The 23552-nt window shown below is 41.4% G+C and overlaps 1 protein-coding gene across 1 annotated transcript; it reads right to left on the bottom strand.

Moving 5' to 3' along the window:
- Positions 1-5363: 5363 nt before the first annotated feature.
- RRAS (RAS related) lies at positions 5364-21671 on the bottom strand. Its single transcript, XM_042477117.1, has 6 exons — positions 21139-21671; positions 16370-16457; positions 13274-13376; positions 12228-12336; positions 10236-10354; positions 5364-7411 (listed from the first exon to the last, which is right to left on the bottom strand). Exons 1-6 carry the CDS (start codon positions 21241-21243, stop codon positions 7324-7326), a joined length of 612 nt encoding a protein of 203 aa, XP_042333051.1. The 5' UTR covers positions 21244-21671; the 3' UTR covers positions 5364-7323.
- Positions 21672-23552: the final 1881 nt, after the last annotated feature.

Genomic DNA, 23552 nt, shown 5'->3' with positions numbered 1-23552 from the left:
TTTAAAAAAAAAAAAAACAGGACCTGGGATGGGCCTCCTTATTTTGGGGTGTGGGGTGTGTGGGAAGTTTGCAGTGGCAGAGAGGACGTGTTGACAAAGGTTCTCATCAAAAGTTGGGTGGTTGGATAACCCCTTTCCCTTTTGCCCTGGCTGTACAGAGAAATATTATTTATATATAAATGTATAAATGTCTAATTGAGCAGACTTCCCCTGCTCTGGTGGGGGGTGGAGAGTAGGAGAACCCATAGGAAGGTCAAGAGGAATGATGGTGTGGATTTATAGCTGGGAGACTGATCCAGGACCCTGAGTTTCTTCAGGGTGAGGATGTGAAAGTGGGCATTGGGCAGCAGAGAGCCTGGTGTAACAAAGGATCTGGGTTGGTTCTTGGTCTGCTCACCTCTTCCATCAAGAACCTACTTCTCCCTAGGGAGAGTTGAGCATTTGAGCTTGGGGGATGGCACACGGGCCACCCTTGTTGCAGTGTTTGGCTCCTATACCACAGTCTGACCAGATAATATGTGACTGCTTTCCTCGCCCTGCCCTTTCCGCCACAAACAATTCCATCCTGCCAAATAACTTCAATTGAGTGGGAGGGGGGAAGCCTCCACCAGCCCATCCACTAACAGTGGTCACATCTGTTCTTGCTTCCAACAGGAATATTTATTGCCAAGTTCCATCTTCCCAACCGTAGCTTTTTCCAGATGTTTTTCTGAAGCATCATTCTGTTTCACTCATAATTGCTGCTGGTGGACCTGCCTCAAGCCACTTTTTCCCCCTTTTTTTCTTTTTCTTTTCCTTCTTTTTCTTTTTGCCATTGAGTTCAGGCGTCTAGCTCTTTTGGACATGTGGAGCATCTCCCCCAACCCTTGTCAGTATCCCTTATGACTAGCTAACAGTTAATGGGCAGGGAAGGGAGCATAGTGACATCCATAATAAACTGCCTGCACCAAGACTTCTTAAATCTCCCCATCTCCCCCGCTCCTCTCGATTTCTGAACTGGTCCCACCTAAATCATGGTAATCAAGGATCCTCCATATCTGTTAGATCAGAGCTCCTTTGAGGAAGGGGGTGCTCTTTATTTTCTCTCCCTCCTTCCCTTTGTGGTGTTTGATAAGGCAGGAATCTGCTCCCCTCTCCCCCAGCTGTATATACTGTATAGGATAAAAAGTCTATGTATCATATTGTATTTGACTAACTTGAACTTAACAATGCGCAGGAGTTTCTCTCTTTTTCTCTTCTCTCACCTGTAGCTGTGATGTTCTTTGGTTTGGACTGAAACTTTCATTAGGAGGTCATTATTATTTTTTTATTGTTGTTATTGAAGGGGAAGGGAGATCTGTGTCCCCACTCCTCTCCCATTCTCCTAAGCAAAGATCCTTCTGTAACCCTGAGCTGAAAGGCTAAAATGAATTCTTTTTAGTTAGAGGATTTGATCCTAGCCCTGGCTACTACATTTTCAATTCTCCTTCCCATGCAGTTGAGCTGCACCTCAACTTTTGTTTCTTCAGGATCTTCCTAATGATTTCCCTCACACATAGATAGCAACCAGTTAGCCAGTAATCCTCTGCCTTTTCACCCCAGGATCTTCCTAGTGATCTCTGAAATCCCATTCCTGTTTGTAGGTTCACCCCACCAGATTCCCATGTCCCAGCCAATGTCTACCTCATTCTTGCTCCCAGTGTTCTTTTTCTCTCCATTGTACTCATTCGTTTGATTTGTTTAACCTCTTCCCCTTTTTTCTAGATTAATTTCTTCTAAAAAAAATCCACTCCACTCATACTTCAAATCTGATTTTTTTTTTCATGTCTAGATTCCCAAATATTTGGCATTCTTTAGTCTTCCACCTTTTCTCAAAAAGATTTCATATTCCTTTTTTCTCCTGTATAAATCATCAGGGCATGTCAGAATTCCCCAGCACACTTCTAGGGTTTTCATGGAGGAGGTGGCATAGGAGGTATGAAAAGGTACTTCAGGTGTGGAGGGGGAAATGAAACTCAATCCCACCTCAGAAGAGGTGATCCCTTTGACCCAGCAGAGTGACTTTGGACATGTCCCTAAACAGCACAGAAATGTGTTAGAGGCCCATCTGAGTGTTTAGGTAGGTCAGGGTCTTTTATATATACACAACTTCCCCATCCCCATCAATCCTATCCCCTCCCCATTATTTATTGTGGATGAATAGAGGTTGGCAAGTATGTATGTGAGTGTGCGTGGATGGAAATTTGGTGTCCATGAACCCCACTTAAAATGGGGTGGGTTTTATTTTGTTTTTCTAAAGGGGAGGGAGGTTGTCTGGCTTCCTTCTAGATATTTTAAAGCTTGCAATTTTTAAACAACAACAACAATTGTCCCTTGCAAACCTGATTACTGAGAGCTGTTGGGCCTTAGAGGTGAAGGATTGTAGCTTGAACCTATGTGTGGAACCGGGCTTAGTTGAACATGGGTTACAGGTAACACGGGACTTGGTGGAATATTTCACAGTACAGGGTCAATACCTGAGGAACAGAGAGCCAAGACACCTCCTGGGACAACCAACTTGCTACCATCAATCCCATGTGAAACCTTGTGAAAGCGCCACCCTTGGATAGAGGGGACTGAGTCGCCAAACCCTAAATACCAGAATTGGAGAGGCCCAGATCCGAGTTGATCAAGAACACACACGCACGTGTACCCTTAGCTTCCTGTGACAAAAAAAAGAGACTTCTTTTCTTCTCCTCCTCCCCACTCCCCCATTTGGATCTCGGAAGGCCCCCTTTTTTACGACGTGTATTTCTGTGTATCTTGTTCGCGCCTCAAGGGTATTGTTCTGAGATATGGGATTTGTGTTCTGTATTATTGGATGTTCCTATATATTTTTATTGTTTATTATTAGTGTCTGAGACGTTTTTTTCTCTCAATATGTAAAACTCACATTGTATACTGTGTACACAACAAAATGACAAAAAACACTTTTCTTTGCAAAAATCAAATGCCTGATGCACAGCTTTGTTCATTTTCTTGGGGCTTGGGCAGCTGCGGAAAGGACTTCAGGTGGGGTTGGTGCGTGTTTTGTCCATTTGCAGATTGGTTCTTTCAGTGATAGAAAAGAGGCAGTCCAGGAGATCTACCTTGTCCTCTTAGTTTTCCATCTTCTTCCATCATTCCAGTGCCTGGCACTTTGACTCATTCACTGTGTGAAGAATCTCCAACATCCGGTAACACTGACCTCAGTTTAGACATTGCAAATGCCACCCATGACTCCAAATAAGGAAGAGTAGTTACTCTTTTATACACCAATAAAGGGAAAATATCCAGATTAGGGTGGAAGAATAAAGGCAGGCTGCATCTGCTCCAGCCGCAAGTTCTGTTTTATTTACTGAACCAGCACCATGTATTGCCAAGGTCTAGAAATGCTGAGGCAGGGACAACCTTTCCATTACGTTTAAAGATGTACCGTATAATACATCACCCAATTTATCATTGATGGTATTTAAACATGTAGGCTAGATTTCTGTTGCAATCTTACATTGTGTAACTGGCTATTACATAGCTGAGGCATTAAGGAACCCTGTTAGGGAATTGCAAAGATGTATAACAGGACATCTGCAATAGTGTCCCAGTGCACAATAGTGCACTCTGCATAGGAACATAGTAGCATCCCTTTGCTTAATACAGACCTTGTGAATGTGCTCAGTTGTTTCGTGCAGATGTAAGGCCCCAATAATTCAGGCCCTATTTCCCTTTTGTCTCATCTGTCAACCACTCTCATTCATATGTTTTTTTAAAAAGCACACTTGTACCTGGATCCAATTCTGCGATAACTTCAGTAACTATTGCTTATAGAGCATTAGAATTACTTTTTCTAGTAGGGTGCTGCTACCTGTTTTTTGATTCCTTTAGTATTCATGCTGAGCAAATATTTCTATGCTTAAATCCTTGCAAAGAAAGTGGAGGAAGCAGAGTTCAGGAAGCTGCCTGGAAAAAAATAGAATTTGGAAGGATCATTTGATTGCTCCCAGGAACTAGAGCAAAACTTTCATGCCAGACTTTTTTAAGATGCCGTCTTTTTGATGAGAGTCAACAGTATTGCTTGACTGAACAAAGCATGCTGACCCTTTTATCTGGATTTGAACTAAAGTACTATCCCAGGTGATCTTGGAAGCTAAGCAGTGTCAGGCCTGGTTAGTACTTAAATAGAGTATCACCAATGAATACCACTAATATAGAGAAAGGGAAGTGTTCCTTGCCTATGAAAACCCTGTGAAATCCATGGATTACTTGAAGGCACACACAAATATTGAGTATTCTTAGTTCAACTCTGGATGGAAGCGTCAGTATGACCTACACTGTTCATCATTCAACCAGCCTGCTATATTGGTGTATTTGACTAGCCTTCCAGGAAACAAGGTTTAAAATCCTCACTCAGCCATAGAAACTCACTGGGTATTCCTGGGAAAACGGTGATGGCAAACCTCTTCTACATACATCTTGCCAAGAAAAACCTATAGCGTTGCTGTGAATCAGAGGTGAATCAAAGGAACCTAAATTATCCTCTGGAATTCCCTAGGATGCTGCACCAAACTTTCTGCACATAATAAATGTGACTTTATTAACTGCAAAGGCTTCAAAAATCTTTCTTTGACATGCACTTCTATAATAAAATGAACAGCAACACCAACCAACCACTCTCAAAATCTAACTTTGTGGAGATGCTAGCTGGCACTGGTTTGTTCCAGGATTGCCGGCTCACCAACTAAGACCAGTGGCTGTGCAGATATGTCAAGAGGTAAATCTATACCAAATTCCTACTATAAGTGAGGCATCAGCTCACCGCTGTCCCTCAATTGTTCCAACACGAGAAGAAACTAAGTCTAAGTGTAATGTGACTACACCCTTAAGCTTGTCAGAACAACTTCTAACAGTCATCTGCATGGCTAATTGGAAGCAAGTCTCGCTGTGTTTAATAGGGCTTACTCCCAAGGAAGCAGATACAGGTTCCATCCTGATACAATTCCTAAGGCAAGTAACCCATCTCACATTGTACATTGTTGGTTGTTAAACCTCACACCATATCAGACCTTCCTTGCATATCAATCCTATCCTTGGGTTTCTCCCAATTGATACCTTCTCCACGAGGCCGCCATTTGCCGTTGCCTACTTTTTGGATTTGCATTATGAGCTTTAAAAATAAAATATGCTGGCATGTTTGGCCCCACCCACCATTGGAATGAAGTCTGGGAGAACTTTGAATTCGGCTTTCTGGGAGCTGAACAGGTTCTCTGTTGTAGATGGCCACACCCAAGACACAACTCATAATATTTCAACAGTCCATTCAACGCACCCAACTCCTGCCCCACCATGGCAAACATAGGAAAACACACGGATTTGGGAATGTTTCCCTTTTATTAAAATCACTTTTTGAATAAGTGACTAATTCACAGCCTGCTACTATCCTTGTGTTTCATGAGCCTTTTGGCTCCGCTCAGTACCAAAAATACCTTTTCCCCCCTGTGTACCTGGTCTCTGTGAATTATTCCTGCCAACTGTGAAGACCACTTCACATCCCTGGCAAAGTGAACTGTAACCTGCCTGTATTTAAGGTGCCTTGGGTTTTGGCTAAATAGCAACTCTTTGGTATCTACAGCCTGTAATGCTCTGCAGCATTGTGAAAGAGGCATCAGCAGAAGACACCTCATTTACACATCTCCCCATCTTCTAACTACTCAAAAACATGCCCATTGAACATGATCCCTTTGCTCTATAGCAGATAGAGCATTTGTGAAATATAAACAAATACTGGATGGACTGTTAGGTAGATATCTTGCATCTGACAAATTGGACCAAGTCTACGAAAGCTTATGCTACAACTTCTTTTGTGATCTCTAATAAGGTGCTACCCTTTGCATACTGATATTCCAGACTAATACAGCTGTGTCTCTGAATGTTAAGTAGACAATTTGCCTCTTTGGTGGAAGAAAGAACAAGAAAACAATCAAGAGGTCCATTGGGAAAGACCACTCAATACACATACAAGAAAGGCACTGATATTTAAACATGGTTGTGCCTCTGAGGATATAACTGGGAAATCCCAGGATATGATCAGTTCACTGGCCATGGAAGAGTTGCTAACAAAAAATGGGCACATGGTAGTTGCTACTTCGCTTACTCAACACTTGGGATAATTTGGATTACAATTCCAGAACCCGACCTACCCATGGGCTGGGGATTATGGGAATTCTAGTCAAAGCTCCCATCTTTTCCAAGTTCTGAATTTACTGTTTCTAGATGTATCAGAAAAGGAAAACAAAAAAGTTAAGTAAAACCAAATCATTCTGTTCCTGGACAAAATAACTTTTTAAAATAATCAGTGGTGACTAGTATTGTAACTTGATTCCAAAGACCAGCCAGGTTTTAAACGTAGTTGGGAGAAGGAGCTATTTTCACCTCCGTCTACATAAGCTGCACTTTGTTTTAGGGAAAATATCAGAGCAAGGGAGAAATATTTTGAATTCATTTCCTCTTGTCTTACTCCTCTGCCCTAGATGAACAAAGGGCTATAACATGTCCCCCATGTTCCAGGACTGCATGCAGAGTGGTGCAATGGGTAATGCCAGTTACTGAGTAGGAAATCTGTGCCTACTCTTGCTTGCCTTTTTGCTTACTGGGAAGGAAGGTAGGGAACTGTTAAAAGTAGAGCTGTGATTATTTTTATGGTTTTTTTTTTTAAAGATTAAAATGCCGCTTTAAATGCATTCATACAATGTGTCTTGGAGCATGGATGCCTATCTGTGTATGTGCAGAAGCTTGCTGGCGTTAGCGACAGTGACGTGTATGATCCTCTGCTATGGCTTTCCAATGTCCCAACAAAATATATCACCAAACTGTCCTAGGCTGTTGCATCTTCCAATTTTCTACCCTGAACCTACATTCCTTATGTCATCCTGCCATGTGCACCCCTGTGCCAATAAGGCAACCCTATCAATGCAATTTGCTTGGAAAAATTTAAGACAGAAAGGTGTCAGAGTAGTATATGCAGGCTTGGATCATCCCCAAGTGTCACTTATCAGCATGGTGTAACCAGCAGGTTCAAGGCAGCAGAGCTGAAGGGGTGTGGTGGGGAAATAGGCTGCATCCGCTTCCTGCCCTGTTCCAGTTTGAAGGGTCCTTTGTGACAGTAGAGAAAGTGTAGTATTGAGACACAACTGCAGAATACACATTGCCAGCCCTTGTTGCAGTGGGGGAGGTGGAGCAAGGGGAAAATCCTGCTCTATCCTCTTGCTAGAAGGAACCAGAGCAGCTCTTCTTTCCCTTTCCAATATCTGTAGCTTGGTGCGGGAAGGCAGTTTACAGAATGGAACAAGGACAGCCTCTGCTTTCTTTCTTCTTAGGGTTAACAGTTGGGGCTGGGGGAGACTCCAGCTCATGAAACCTCCTGGGGCAAAAAAGAAAGAAAGATAAGAAGTGGTAAGAAACAAAGATTGATTGGAACAAAAGAGTTGGCCTGTTCCACCATAGTTGCAGAGCTGGAAAGCCTTTTGGCCTCCAGCTACAACTGGACTACAACTTTCACAATCCTATATCTTTGGTTATGCTGAGTGGGACTTGGAATATGTAAGCTAAAACATGCAGAGGGTCAGTAGTTTTCCAATACAACGTACTCATTTCTTGTCGTCATTTGGGAAAGTTTTACTCTGGCTTCCCAAGGATGATGTCTTCCCAAAGATTGAGGAAAATAAATCTTTTTATACTTGATACTTTATAAAAATTTCTGGCCAAAATTTTCTACCATTTTTGAAGTGATGTAGAATTTAAAACAATACAACAGAATATCAAAATGGAATAGGAAGAGAACAGTTTTTGAAGCAAATCAGAACAAGATTAATGCCCATCGAAAGGCAAGCAAAACACCTCTGTTTCAACTGCCCATTTAAAACCTAGTAGGGATGGGGTCAAGGAGGCTTCTATTGGGAAGGAATTCCACAGACACAATTCTGGGGGAAAGCAACATTTGCTATTGCTTGCAAACAGAGCTTTAGGAAAAGTAAACTTTGGAAGTGAAACCCAGAATCCTCTAGCCAGCAAGGTCACTAAGGGATTCTGGAAGTTGTAGTTCCTCTAAGTAACTTCTGTAAACTTTGTTCATGAACTGCCATATTCAGCAGCAGCATGCCAACAGCTGCTCCAGGGGGGGAATGACAGAAGTCCTTCCTTCAAGCCTTGGCATGGGAGGTCTCAGAAGCATTGGTTCAAGTAGACTGTCTAAATACGGCACACCATGTATTCTCATCTCTGTCACATCCTGAGCCATGTGCTAAAATTCACCACAAGTGTTAATGTACAGAGTCCTTCAACAAAAAGGAAACTGAGCACTTTTAAGTTTCTGCACATTATATTCCCAGGCCGCATAATAGAAATCTTCTTAGAGCATGCCAGCAAAACTGCAGTGGGCTAGCAAGACTAATAGAGCCTTCCAGCCTAGCACTGTGTCCTATGGGTATGCCAATGTGCATGGGGGCATCCACCTGGAAACATGGCTCAAACACATTCAAAACAAAATAATATAATAAGGTCCATGATAGCCCAGAACAAAGGTATATCTAGGGTAAGGGGCCTTTCACATTACACAGTTTTAGTGCTATGGTTTTCGCTTTAACTCCCATGGCATCATCCCACTTAATTCAGGGATTTGTAGTTTAGCGAAAGGAATTTAAAATGGTCAGCAACAGATTACAAAGCCCAGAACTCCATAAACTGCAGCGATGGCAGTTACAATGGAGTCACAGCGCTATAACTGGGCAGTTAGAAAGGGGTCCTTGTTTTTGGAGTCCCTGCTGAACAAGAGAATCAAATTCCCACACGCTTGGTGCTGAGATGAGGAAATGTGACTCTACTCTCCATCAGCCCCAGCTCTCATGGCCAATACTTAGGAATGATGGAAGCTGGAATACATCATAATCTGGACAAGTTCCTGAGCTAGTGAGCCACTGGCCAACGCTTTTGAGCTTTAGTCAATTTAGGATGTTAGAAGTAATGCAGACCTGAAATAGTTTGGGATGAGTGATTATACCAAGGAAGAAATAGCTAGTACAGTAACCTAGTAATAATATTAGAAATTATCATCGTGCCATGCTTCTACAGGAACATGTAAAAACAGTAAATAAAACATAGTACTACTTGTACTTCTTTACTTATTATTTGATTTATATCCTACTTTTCCCCTAAGAATGGGACTCAAGGTGGTTTTCAATAACATTAAATTCAGGAAGTTACAATTAATATAGAATGAATGCAAAGCGAGAGAGAGAAATTAACACGCAATTTAAAACACACTAGCAGAAGGAAATAAAGCACCCTTCCAGTTAAAAGCCTCTTGTGGAGAAAGCTCTACTGGTTGCCAAAGGCCTGCCCAAAGAAAAATGTCTTTGACTGCCAGCAGAAAGACAACAGGGAAGACAGGACGCCAGCCAAATTCCCTTCCAAAGGAGTTCCAGAACTTGGGAGCGGCTGCTGAAAAGAAATAATGCTTCCAGATGAAGTTTTTAATGTGCCCAGCCTCATTCACAAGATTTTACAGTGCGGTGGCGTCTTCCATTTGCAATCATCCCAGTTTTTCCATCATTTCTTTCTCTCTCTTTTTGAAACACAGCAAACCCATTAAGGAGTGGGAAAGAGAATGGCTGTACAATGTGCCTTCTTTTGCTAGAAGACAAAGACTGATTTTAAAAGTTTGGCTGGCCTTTGGCTTGTAACCCATTGCTGTAGAAGGGTCTTTTTAATGAGAGGGAGGTTGATGTCCCTTCCTTCTATTGCAATGTTTTAAATGCTTTTAAGAAGGTTTAAATCAGTGCTAATTTTAACAGGACAACTTAATATTTTATTATTATTATTTTACTTTTACATCATCAATTGCACCTCATTTTAACCTTGTTATTAAACTGCCTTGGGTCCCTTCTTATGAGAAAGGCAGGATATAAATTTTTAAAAATTTAAATGTTTTTACTATAATTGTCTTTAAGCTGTTTTTTCATTTTAATCTATGTAGCCACCTTGGGTCCCATGTTGGAAGAAAGGTGGGATGACTAACATACACACACATAGCACTGGCAGTGCTAGAAGCCTTCTGAATTCACACTTAGTCAGAAATAGCTGCCTTTTGGAGGGATGTTGTCAAAGAAAACTCTTCCCTTCAGCCTTTTGAAGCTTCTGTACTTTGTAGTGTCAGGGTCTGCAAAACTAGTGTCCACCTGACCTCTTACCTGATGGCCCTCACCAGCTCATGGAACGATTCATCCACATTGAGACGGAGTTTGGCAGAAGCTTCCATGTATGGGATTCGGTTCTCCCGGGCAAAACTGAGGGCCTCCTCTTTGGACACCTGTCAACATTTGTGAAGAAGAAGCATGAGTAACCATGGATATAGGATTATGTGAAGGGAAAGCAGAATGGGAAGAATGGCATTCAGTTCAGCAGTGTCCTAAATCAGGTATTTGTTGCTATTATTGTTGTTGTGTATGGCTGCATATCTGACTCATGACAACTTTATCATAGGGTTCTCTTGGCAAGGTTTATTTGGACGGGCTTGCCATAGTCTTCTCCTCAGGCTTAGAGCAGTGGTTCCTAAACTTTGGTCCTATAGGTGTTTTGAGCTTCAGTTCCCAGAATTTCTAATTGTTGGCCAACCTATCTGGGGCTTCTGGAAGCTGAAGTCCAAAACATCTGGAGGGCCAAAGTTTCAGGACCACTGGCTTAGAGTGTGTAACTTGCCCAAGATCACCCAGTGGGATTCTAGAATGGGGCAGGGATTCAAATCCTGCTCTCCTGAAGTCCTAGTCCAACCCTCAAATCACTAGACCATGCCAGCCCCCAACTCAAGCATAAAACTGCTTAAAACTCTCAATAAGCATGAGCCCAGCCCCACAATTTCTGATTTCAGAGAAAGTGTGGCAATGGGGAAGGGGTATATTGAGAAGGCAAGAGGGAAAGACATATAACACTTCTTGTCATCAAAACATCCCATCAGCAAACTTTTTATCAAGACTATTTTTCCCTTAGTCAAGTTCTCTTCTGGTTTTGAAGACCAACAGGGCAAAGCAAACAAGTAAAACCGTGTGTGTGTGTGTGTGTGTGTGTGTGTGTGTGTGTGTGTAGATGCATACACATGCTTAAAATAGCATTGGTAGAGGGGATTCTCACTTAGTAGTGCCTTACTCTGTGCCTATATTAGTGTGAGAGAAACAGGGTGTTGAGAAGTCCACATTTCCCTTCTACCTGACATGAAGGTATATGATGCAGCCATCTTGTTCAGACTAAGTAGGTCAAGATCTAACTAGATCCTGGATGGAAAACTGCTCATATATATAAACTGCTTGGCTTCAACCACAGAAGAAAGGCAGATTACAATTGCTGAGGAGTATAGTGTATGCCTAGTAGTTTCTTAAGACTGGACGAAGGAAAGAATGGCTCTCCAGTTATCACCACAGTGCAACCTTTCTCAGCTCTAGACAGCACAGCCAATGGTACAGCATGATGGGATATGCAGTCCAGCAACAAAGGCCAGCACCCAGTATTGGGCGTTTCTACCATCAATGGAAGACATATCAGTATATCTGAGCATTTGCCTGTGGCTAATTGTTAGCAATGTTAGCTGGCCACCACCTCAGTTTTTAATCAATGACTTAATGGATCTTATTGCCTTTATTGTTTTATCACTGTACAATTATAGCTACTGTGTTACCATATTTGATTTTACTGTGAACCACTTAGGGACTTTTTCAAATGAAAAGGAGCACATAAATATTTGGAAATCAATAACAGATAAAAAATGAGTGCCATAGGTTCCCCAACCCTGTTCAGAATAATAAATGTTTTTACTAGTTGGGTGCTATTTTTTTCAGGGCCAATTTTAAGGCCCAGTTGTTCAGGCTGACTAGCATTTGTGTGTGTCCTTCATAAGCCAGCGATGAAGTTGAGTTCTAGGCATCCCCTATGCTAATCTTCTCCAACCAGGGATCACCCCTCATGTGTTTTATTTCAATCCATCATTCCCAATGGCTATGCAGCCTGTGGTCAGGGATGCTGTAGTATAACACATCTGGAACTAAATCTGCCTTAACTAGCACCACTAATTTGCTAGAAAAGAGCTTGAAACGTGGACTGGCAACATTGGCAAGTCATGTTACATAGCACAAGGCCCCACAATGTAGAGATTTAAAGTTGTAATGGGCAGATGAATTCTGCAGCCCCCTCACCTGTCGATGAAGGTCCAAGTCAGCCTTGTTGCCCACAAGGATCATGGGAAACTCATCACGGTCTTTCACTCTAAGTATCTGAGTGTGGAACTTGTTGATCTCAATGAAACTAGGGTTGGGAAGGAAAGGAAACAAACGAAAGTGAACTTTTGTTTGGCAAGAGATACTGGGGGAAAGCAATTCAATGAGTTTGGAGGAGAAAATGCCTATGCCGCTTCCAAAAAACAGGGATGGGAAACATTTGGCCTTCCAGATGTTATGGACTTCAATTCCTAGAAGCCCCAGCCAGTATAGCCAACAGTAAAGGACTGTAGAAATTGTAGGCCAAAACATCTGGAGGCCAAAGGTTTCTTAGACCTGTTCTAAGACTTACTGGGTCCTATTAAGAGTGGCTTTTTCCTCTCCTCTGTCCACACTCTCCCCCATTTCTTATTTCAGTTTCATGAAGATCATCTTCTCATTTCCTCCAAAAGGCTGGGAGAGTTGCCCTTCTTGGAAGATGTCCAAGGAACAAGGAACTATAGCACTGCAAAAATACAAGGCTTTCTCCTAATCCTCCTCCACCCACACTTGTCTTAGTGCTTACTCCATCAAAGGAGTGATGGAGAAGCAGCCGCAGCAGTGGAAATCAATGATGTGACTTCAGGAGGACCTCTGAGAGTCAGCCTCCCTTGATATCCGATGGTTCTTCAGGTGTGCATTCTAATGCCTTTGTTAAAATAAATCTTCTTGGTTGGGGACCTTGAGTGTGGTTTACTTGTGAACCGGAATGCGGCCAACAGAGAGTCAAAACCTTCCAAAACTGTAAGCTCATTGGCTAATGTAGGGCAAGGTATTCTTTCTGAATCTGTAAAATGAGAATCAGGATGGTCTATTTCTGTGGTCAGGTTGAGTAACAGAATATGCAGAAGGGAATCAGTGTCAGAAAAAGCACATCCACGGGGCATTCAGCTTTCGACTGATTGTAAAACAGAAAAATGGTTCACCACCTCTGCAGTAACAGGGAAGGAACAATCAAACCGGAATATCATGGGTTGCAGACTTACCTGCCACGGTCGTTGATGGCATAGACAAGGAGAAAACCTTCCCCTGTACGCATGTACTGCTCACGCATGGCCCCAAACTCCTCCTGCCCAGCAGTGTCCAGGACTAATAGGATGAAAATGTAAGGAAAGGAAACTAAATTACATCTGATTCATTCTGAACACAATGGACGCACCACAGTATAATGTAATAACTACATTAGTGTAAGCAGATCTCCTGGAAAACTGCCCTCTGACTCATGTAACCCTCTGATGGATTACTGTACCTCTTACTCTGCTCATCCTTCACAAGTTTATTCTTTCAACTTCCCATTATGCCTTAGAATAATGCTACATCAAGGGTATCATGTTAAATTAAAACAGTAGCACCCAACTAACATGGAACGGCACAGGGGAAAAGGTATATGGGGAGATAAGACATCAGTAGTAGGCTGTACTGGGGCTTCAGCAACTGTTTGGGAAGCCTGTGTGCTGAGGCAGTGCTAGATAAGAAGTGCTTGTTAAAGTCTAATAGTAGCTTGATTCAAATCTCAACACACCCATAAACTGATTACGTTTCCTAGGCAAGGACTAGGGAACCTACAATTCTCCAGAAATCGTGGGACTACAATGCCTATCTGTGTTAGCTAGCCTAATCAGGCATGATGGGAGTAGCAGTTCAGCAGCACATAGACACATGTTCACCACTCCTGTCTTAGGCAAATCCCCCGTGGATATGGGTGCCGCCATTGTTATGTGATGGACGCATAGCGTCCGCACGTTGAGCCCTGTTTGTGACATCATGAGTGCGCCATTGGTGCACTCAGGTGTCACAATGGTGGCACCAAAAGAACCCGCTTTTTGCGGGTTCTTTTTCCTCTAAAGGGAAGCCGCAGGCTTGTAGGGGAAAAAAGGCACCAGCAGGCCTCCCTTTTTGGGAAGTCTGTACCATGCCTATGAAACACAAATGAAATTGGTGTTCAAACTTGGTCCCCATCTCCAAGATATCTCATTGTGTATGTATATGCAAATGCAGGTATTCCAAAATCCAAAACGCTTCTGGTTCCAAGCACTTGGGTAAGAGAGACTCAACCTGTATTTTTAACCTACCCTACCAAACAGTGCCTTCACATAGGCATGGTCTGTACATGGAATACAACTCCAGGCTGCAAGCAAGGAACACCATTCATGAATGCTTCCCTAACATTGGGGTAAAATGAAGTTACAACTGCAAGTTAAAAAGGTTAAGAACACTACCAACTCAAAAAGACTTCTTGCTCTGCTAGGGTTTTTTTTGGGAGGGGGGAGTTTAAACCAGAGCTTGCTATTGCTTTAACAGGAGACCATTCAGAACTGATGTACTCCTGAAATTCCAAGTGGCACAGTTCACTCTATCACCTCTAGATTTTACCAGCACATTACGGCACAAGGAGACAGTCCAGGTTAGAACCACTCTGGTATTCTGAGGGTGCCTTGGGCAGGCTTTTATCTACTCCTAATTTTACCAACTTTGTACAGCGCTGTGTATAATTACAGGGCTATAGAAATAAAGTTTAATAATAATAATAATAAATAATAATGCCCAATTCCTTCTTGCCAAACATACATCTCCTGATCACCTTTATAACTTATTGATTCCACACTCCTTTATGGGTCTCGCAGAAACAAAAAGTTCATAGACCTGCAACCCTCCATCCTCAATGGAACAGTGTGGGTTAACTATACAGCTATATCTAATGAGGGTGTCTATCTAATGAAGCCTTGTAGACACTGTTGGACTGTAACACCCATCAACTCTCACTAATGGCTAGGGCTGATTGTGATTGTTGTCCAACAACATCTGAAGAGCCTCAGCTTGCTTACCCCTACCCCAGATAATGTCACCAAGAAAGGACAACTTTACTGTGAGTTTCTTTCAAAAAAGCACACTAAACAGTCAGACATTATCTTTGTTCTCCCAGTATTACACTCAATTTCACTTCATAATGTTCCAGATCATATATTTTATGGCCAGAAAATTTGTAAAAAAATTGAAACCTGTAAGGGAAGGAAAGTAATGCAAAGCTGAATTATTCAGGACATAATGGATTTAATGTAAGAGCTCATACAGCTGAGGGAATTGAGCTTACACCAGGCCCCTCAGCAAAGTGTTGAGACCCAATAATCTGATCTTCATATCAACAGTGCCAGGTGGCTGGGACCTGCCATTTAAATTTCTCATAATGTTTTGTAGTGATGGTACATCAGAAGTATTATGGTAAACTGAAATGGCATTTCCCAGCTGGCTGGCACTTGCCTGGCACCCAGAGGAAAATTTAGGTGGGGGGGGGGCATTATCAGAAAGACTATATATGGGGCAGGCTCTTGCAACTCTAACCGGCCTACGTGTCACTTGGATAACATCAGAATGATGTGCCAACCATGTGCATTTTAGAAATGCCTCAGTATTTTGTACAGTGTACTTTTGATACACATAACACATATTTAGATACCCATCTTTTGATACACATGATACATCTTTCACACTTTTTGTTTTAATTCAATTTATATTTACATTGTAATTTATTTATTTTTAAAGCATGTGAATGCCAATAATGGAGGGACAAAGTAAATTAGTATGTGATACAGGGACTAGTTATGTACACAATAAAATAACAACAACAGAATATTAATAACTGAACTAAAATTAGAGTCAGAAATCCTTGGTTAGCTATTGCAAACCATCTGGATGTTTACTAGTAGATCTTGGCCTAATTTCTGATCGCTCCTGGTTGATGGATGTTGTCCCTTTCCTGATGTATTTTATCTAGGTTCAGCCTCTGTCAGCTTTGTCAACCAGTCTCTGATCTGCCCTTTTACTGCTGTTGCTGCTTCTAAGCAGACAACCACTTGTTCCACAAAGAGGATGGACTTCACCACTAAAGGGAGGGCACCACAAAAGCAGGGGGGGAGCATAATGCAAAACTGTGGTCATGAGAGAACCCATTATGTGATGCTAGGGAAGGATGTTGTGCACCACAACTTGCTAGGATCACCTTCCGCCAAGTGTCTGCCCACTTTGATATGCTTGTGCATAACTTCCACAACATCCCAACAAAATGCCAGTCCACTGATACTCACTGTCCAGCCGCGTTGGGGTGCCATCAATGTTGCAGATTTTTGTGTATGAGTCCTCAATTGTGGGGTCATAGTCAGAGACAAAATATGACTGAAAAGGGAGCAAGGAGAGAAAAGGAAAGGATGTTAACAACAGTAGCAAGAATTGTTACTTCTGTATGCAAAGACAGGAAATCCAGGTCTGAATCTTAAAATTACTTCCAAATAAAGTAGACGCATTGACTCAATGTTTGCTATGTAAGTGTTGATTCAACATTCTACAATTGATCCTACTCTAGCTGGGGCTAACAGCATTTAGGCCTCAACTCCCATTTTTGCTCATTGGTACAACAGTATACAGAGCCACTGTGATGTGGTGGTTTAAGCATTGGGAGACCAGGGTTCGAATGCAGCTCAGCCATGGAAATCCACTGGGTGACTTTGGGCAAGTCACACTCTCTCAGCCTCAGAGGAAGGCAATAGCAAACCTCCTCTGAAGAAAGATGCCAAGAAAACCCCACTATAGGTTTGCCTTAGGGTCACCATAAGTCAGAAACAACTTGAAGGCACATAACAACAACATATAGCAGCATTGGGGCAGGGGTTACATTACAGCAGGTAGCGTGGCCACTTTTCCAAGCTCTGATTAGATCTTAAATGCTAGGTCATGGTTTGCCACTCAGTCATAGAAACCTTGGATTCTGCTCCTTCCTTTAAAAAAATTCAAGGACTACCTTTCTGGGTCACAAAAAGTACAACAAGGTAAAACAATAAATGGTAACTTCCTCAAGCTTCAAACTGCACAGTACCCAACAGTTAGCAAATTGTTGTGTTACTGAGGCAGAATGTATTTCCTGGAGAGTAAACAATTAACAATTAAGAGCCAGTGTGGTATAGTGGTTTGAGCATTGGACTATGACTCTGGAGGTCAGGGTTGGAATCCCAACTGAGCCATGATAGCCACTGGGACACCTTGGACAAGCCACACTCTCTCAGCCTCAGAGGATGGCAATGGCAAACCCCCTCTGAAGAAATTTGCCAAGAAAACCCCATGCCTTAGGGTTGCCATTAAGTCAGAAATTACTTGAAGGAACGCGACAACAAAACAAAAAATTAAATCATTCACAAATTTATCTTTGTCTTTCCAAGACATCCCAAGCTAGCTGCCCCTCTCTGATGAATAAATGGACAGCCCTGGATCATCAGAAGTTGCCAGATCACTGGCTCCTCTAGATCCATACTGCAAGACATGTTGATGTGGCTCTCTTGCCTTAGGGCTCGGGAAACAATCTATTGTACTCCAACTCCTATCAACCCTAGGGTATGCGGCCAATGGTCAGGGGTAATGGCTGGCAAACATCTGGAGGAGCACAAGCTTCCCACAAATGCTCTCTAGAGCTCTGCCAAGAAAAAAAGATTTTAAAAAAGATACCACCCAGGCCCTGTACTGTCTCTCCCTCAATGGACAGCCAGACGTCTCTGGAAAACATTATATATTTAATTTAATTTTATATTTTATTTGTCTTCCTGACCACTCCCTGCTTCCTCTCTTCTCTGCTAAACTTGACTTCCACCTTTCCAACGGCTCCCAGCCAAAAGATCCCGCATCACCTGGCTCCCAACCAGAGAAGTGGAGGATCACAGCAGCCACAGAGCCGGAAGAAATGGACTTTGGGTTTTAGAAAATCAATTTTTTGAGCATTAACTCCCAACCGCCTCTCCCACATTTATGAAGACGGCGGTGCTGGTGCCAACAAGATTGTCTTTTTCTTTCCCTGAGGGTGTTGCAGGGAGGAGGAGGGTGGTGAAGGGAAAGCAAGCACATGCCCTGATCCTAAGCATGCATTCCCGGAAAATGAGCGTCAACATGTTCCTCAGGGCTTACTTGCCAGCATGTGTGCCGCAGCTCTCAAAGTTACTCAACCTCTTCTTGTTGCTGTTGGGTGCCTTCAAGTCATTTCCGATGTATAGCAACCCTAAGGTGAACCTATCATGGGGTTTTCTTAACAAGTTTCTTCAGAGGGGGGTTGCCATTGCCACCCTGTGAGGATGAGAGAGTGTGCCTTGGTTTCCATGACTGAGCAGGAATTCAAACCCTAGTCTCCAGAGTCACAATCCAACACTCAAACTAGTGCACCATGCTGGCTCAAACCCTATGCTACACTTAATGTCAAGAAATCAGAAGAAGCCTAAGATTTGGAAGGGCAGCAACAAAGACTCTAGTCAAAACCCTGAAGTGTAAAGATACATCATTAAATACTAAATTTAGGATTGTCCATGCCATCATATTTCCCATTTCTTTCTATGGTTGTGAAAGCTGGACACTGAAGTAAGCTGAGAGGAAGAAAATCAACTCATCTGAGATGTGATGCTGGAGAAGGGTGCTGAGAATACTGTGGACTGCTAACAAAGACAAATAAATGGTTCCTGGAGCCAGTGTGGCATAGTGGTTGGAGTGTTGGACAACGGCTTTGGAGAGCAGGGTGACCTTGGGTGAGTCACACTCTCTCAGCTTCAGAGGAGGCAATGGCAAACCTCCTCTTAACAAATCTTGCCAAGAAAACCTTATGATTATTATTATTATTATTAACCTTTATTTATGAAGCGCTATAAATTTACACAGTGCTGTACATACAATCTTTTTAATTAGACGGTTCCCTGCCCTCGGGCTTAGAATCTAAAAAGACATGACACAGAAGGAGAAGGGAGTGGTGGAGAGAAAGGGTAAGAGGTCCAGCAGTTCCTCTCTACCTCCAAGGCCTGGACCAAGGCAGATGGACTGGAGGGAGGACTTGGCTTCATAATGGGTGGTTAATCTTCCAGGGAAAATACATACTCTCAAGTAGGATAATACATATACAATACATAGCAATACAGGAAATGGTTCGATAAACAGGCACATGATAGTTTCCCCTTAGGCTCGCCATAAGTCGGAAAGGACTTGAACGCATACAATGCACACAGAGAGAGCAGATCAGGCTCAAACTCTCTCTGGAAGTCAAAATGGCTAAACTGAGGTTTACAAAATTGCAACGGCCCCTCCACATTTGCTGGGTTAAGAATTAAGGACTCCTTTGAATGTGGGAAAAGTGCAATTTAAAAACAAAACAAAACTATTCTTCTTACCTGAGAGAAGACCTCTCTAGGAATCTCCAGGTCCTCCTCCAACTCTACAGTCAACATCTGTCAAAAGCTGATCACAGAATCATGCTGGAGGACTTACAAATGCCTAGAGAAGTGGTTTGTTTTTAGGAATGTCTAGGTTCTCCAGCATAACTCTATATGGTCTACGTCTGGCAGAGTCACACTGGAGGACCCAGAGATTCCTAGAGAGAACATATGAATCAAAACTGCAAATTATCAAAGCTGCAAATCTGGAGGGCCAAGTATACTGTAATGCTTGCTAAAGTGGATGGCAACAGGAAAATTGAGGACTGCATTCCGGATGGATAGATGGATGTTATAGTTTTACTGTATCATTTTAAATTATTGTAAGCCGCCTTGAATCCCATATTGGGAAACACTCAGGATATATTGTTAATACAGTCTTATGGGCTTTTCTTAGCAAGATTTGTTCACAGGAGGTTTATCCATTGCCTTCTCCTGAGGCTGAGAGCATGTCACTTGCCCAAGGTCTCCCAGTGAGTTTCATGGCCAAACCAGGATTTGAACCTTGGTCTCCGGAGTCATATTCCAACATTCAAACCTCAACACTACGCCATACACATACACACACATAACTGTGTATGTGTGTGGTGTGAATAGTATATAGGTGTATATGTTTGCATGTGTGTATGTGTAGCATGACATAGTATATATGTATATGTGTGCATATGTGTGGTGTAGCTTATATGCATGTGTCTGTGTGTAGCATGGCATAGTATATATCTGTGTATAAGTGTGGCATGGCACAGTATATATGTATAGGTGTGCATAGGTGTGGCGTAGCATAGTATATATATATGTATATGTGTGGCATGGCATAGTATATATATGCATATGTGTGTATATATGTGATGTGGCGTAGTATACACATGTCTTATCCATCTGGAAGGCTGCATTGCCTGTTGCCTGTTTCCTGTTTATCTAACATATATATGTGTGTGTGTGTGTGTATATATATATATATATATATAGTGAATGCGTATGCACATACACACACACACACACCTAACAGCCAAAGAAAACACTTTACATTTTAATACTGTAATGTTTTGAATTAATTGTTTTTTTAAACTTGTATTTTGAATGTTTTATAAGTGTTTTAACTTGGGACTGTTTTAGATTTATAAGCCGCCTTGAGAGTCCTCAAGGATATTAATAATAAGTATAATAATAATAATAATAATGTGCATTTCGGTTGGCCAATAAAGCTATCACTTTGATGGATTTTAGTTGAATCGGTTGGTTACTCATGCAATGCTACTCCTTGCAATGCATGGAAGTATCTAAGATTGCTGTCTTTTTTACTCCTGCTATTTAAGCTTTTATCCTAAATTACATTGAATCTCCCTGCCTAGATACATTCAGGATAGTTACTGTCTAGATAAGTTCTGAGAAAAACCCACCCAAAACCCTATAGTAACTAAAGTAACTATAGTTACTTTCTTTCTTTCTTTAGTCAATTGTCTGGTTCTTGACATTAGTAGCTACACTTCCTCTCTTTGCAGAAAGCTTTGCAACCACAAGCTGTGGTCTTCCATGCATGCCCAGGATCCTGGAGCCAGGAGGGCTAAACCGGTAGGAAACCGGGTTAGTGGTGCAGTGTGGACGCCGCCTGGCAGCCTCCTTACCTGGATGAACTGGATGGTGAGGGCACTCTTGCCCACTCCTCCTCCTCCGACCACCACCAGCTTGTATTTCTCCTGGGCAGCCGCACCCTCGCTGGGATTCATCATCCTCCCTGCTTTGGAAGGGGATCCGGGCAGGGCTCTTCACAAAAGATCCCCAGAGTGGATCCCAGCCATGATGATCCACCTTGGATCCCCCACTCCTTCCCCAAAGGAGAGTCGAGAGTAGCTCCTCTGGACTTTGAAGAGTCTTGATCAGAACCTTGGAAGAGGAGAAAGAGAGGGAAGGAGAAAGGGAAGGAGAAAGAGGAGAAGAAGATGGTCTTTTCTTCCCAGCTGCTCCGCTTCCCTATTTGGGCAACAACTCCGGAGTCACTCCGGGGCGGGTCCTTTCTGGTCCGGAACCAGCCCCCCCCCAAGAAACACTCCTCCCCTTCTTCTTCAATGGGGGGGGGGGAGCCTGGGTGGGTTTGATCCGCCTCAGAGAAGGAGGGAGAAGGGAAGGGCTGCCCAGAAGGAGCTGCTCTCACTCCAAGGTGGCTGCGTGCAGACGTGCGCCAAGCTGGACACGTGTACAAGAGCAGGAAGGACAAAAAACCCACCCACATTCACACCCCATGTCATACAACCCATGTGATTATTTATAACCCATGTATTCATAACCCAGACTTAATTTAATATATATTAATAAATATTGTAAATGATAATAATAATAAAATATTTATTTGTATCCCGCCTCTCCCTTTGGAGGATCGAGGCGGGTAACAGCAAAAAATCAAATACAGTACAAAAGCAATAACAAAAGCATTCCTTTATTTCCCCCCTCCCTCTCCATCCTACAAATATAAAAATATAACCAAAAACCATATAAATAAGAACACGATCGATTAAAAGAGATTAAGGCTCAATCTATACTGGTCAGAGGTCAGTATGTAAAAATACACTAAATATTAATATTAATAATTATTGTTTATTAATATATTATATTTTACAGCATTAGATTATTTGATCAATATTAGATATTAATAAGTATATAAAATAAAATATGTATTAATAATTATTGTTTACTAATATATTATATTTTACAGTACTATATCATTATATATTATATATATATTAAATTATTTAATCAAAATATTATATATTAATAAACATGCATAATATATATTAATGATATATCAATAAATTATGTATTAATATTAATATTATTTATTAATATATTATTTAATAAAATGTATAACTAAATATATATATATAGTATATACATATATATTAATAAATTATATATTAATATTAATATTATCAACATATTATTTTATATTGTTATTAATCAATTTAATATATATTAATAAATAAAATATATATATTATATTAAGTATATATTAATACATTATAAAATAATATTAATATTATTATCTATATATTATATTTTATATTATTATTAATCAATTTAATACATATTAATAAATATTTTAAATATATATTATATATTAGGTATATATTAATAAATTATAAATTAATATTAATAATTGTTATGTATTATCTTATTACATTATTTAACATTTATTATATATTAATACATGTTGTAAATACAACAGTATACATTAATAATAATAAATAGATGTCACAATTGATAAGTCTAATTGTATATATTAGAGAAGCCAATTGATTATGATATAATAAATATAATAATAATTATAAAAAACCCTTTGCAGTTTTCCTCCCCAAATTGGGTGACCAAGGCCTGGTGAAATGGAGGATCTTTGAGGAAAAGGGGGTTATTTCAAAGTGGATTATTTCTGCAGTGTGTTTTGGACCAGTGTAACCAAAGTAAGGATTTCCCGGAAAGAATGAAGTCTGTGGCTCAGAATTAGTAACTTTATTGTTGTTTGCCCTCAAGTCCTTTCTGCTTTATGGCCCCCCTAAGATGGCAGGCTTCTTCAGAGGGGGCTTGGCCTTGCCATCCTCTGAGGCTGAGAGAGTATGACTTGCCCAAGGCCAGCCCCATGGGGTTTTATGGCCGAGCCGATTTGGACCCTCATCTCCAGAGTACAACCAATGCTCAAAACCCTACCCCATGCTGCTGACTCTAGCTAATAATTAGTTACTCCTGAAGTGAAATGAAATTCTTTATTACGGTCAAAGATCACCATCAATATAAAATATAACATAGAAAAATAAAATAATACACATAAAAAGATTGCTTGGGATAAAAATCTGCCAACTTTAATTGAAAAGAGATGGCTGGGTTCCCATGTGGCAGCCTCTGGGCTTTTTATTTTAGGTAGGTTCAAAATGGAATCTCAGCTTCTAAAACTTCTAGGGTTAAGAAGAGTGTGGGAAAGGAAAGGGTTCTAGGAGTTGTAATCCAAGAAAAAGTAACTTTTTGTGGTTCTCCTTGAGGCCTATGTCCTCTG

This window comes from Sceloporus undulatus, chromosome 6 (assembly GCF_019175285.1).
Source record: "Sceloporus undulatus isolate JIND9_A2432 ecotype Alabama chromosome 6, SceUnd_v1.1, whole genome shotgun sequence".
Classification (NCBI taxonomy): Eukaryota; Metazoa; Chordata; class Lepidosauria; order Squamata; family Phrynosomatidae; genus Sceloporus; species Sceloporus undulatus.
The sequence above is the reverse complement of the archived record's forward strand: the minus strand, read 5'-3'. Positions and strand labels throughout refer to the sequence as shown.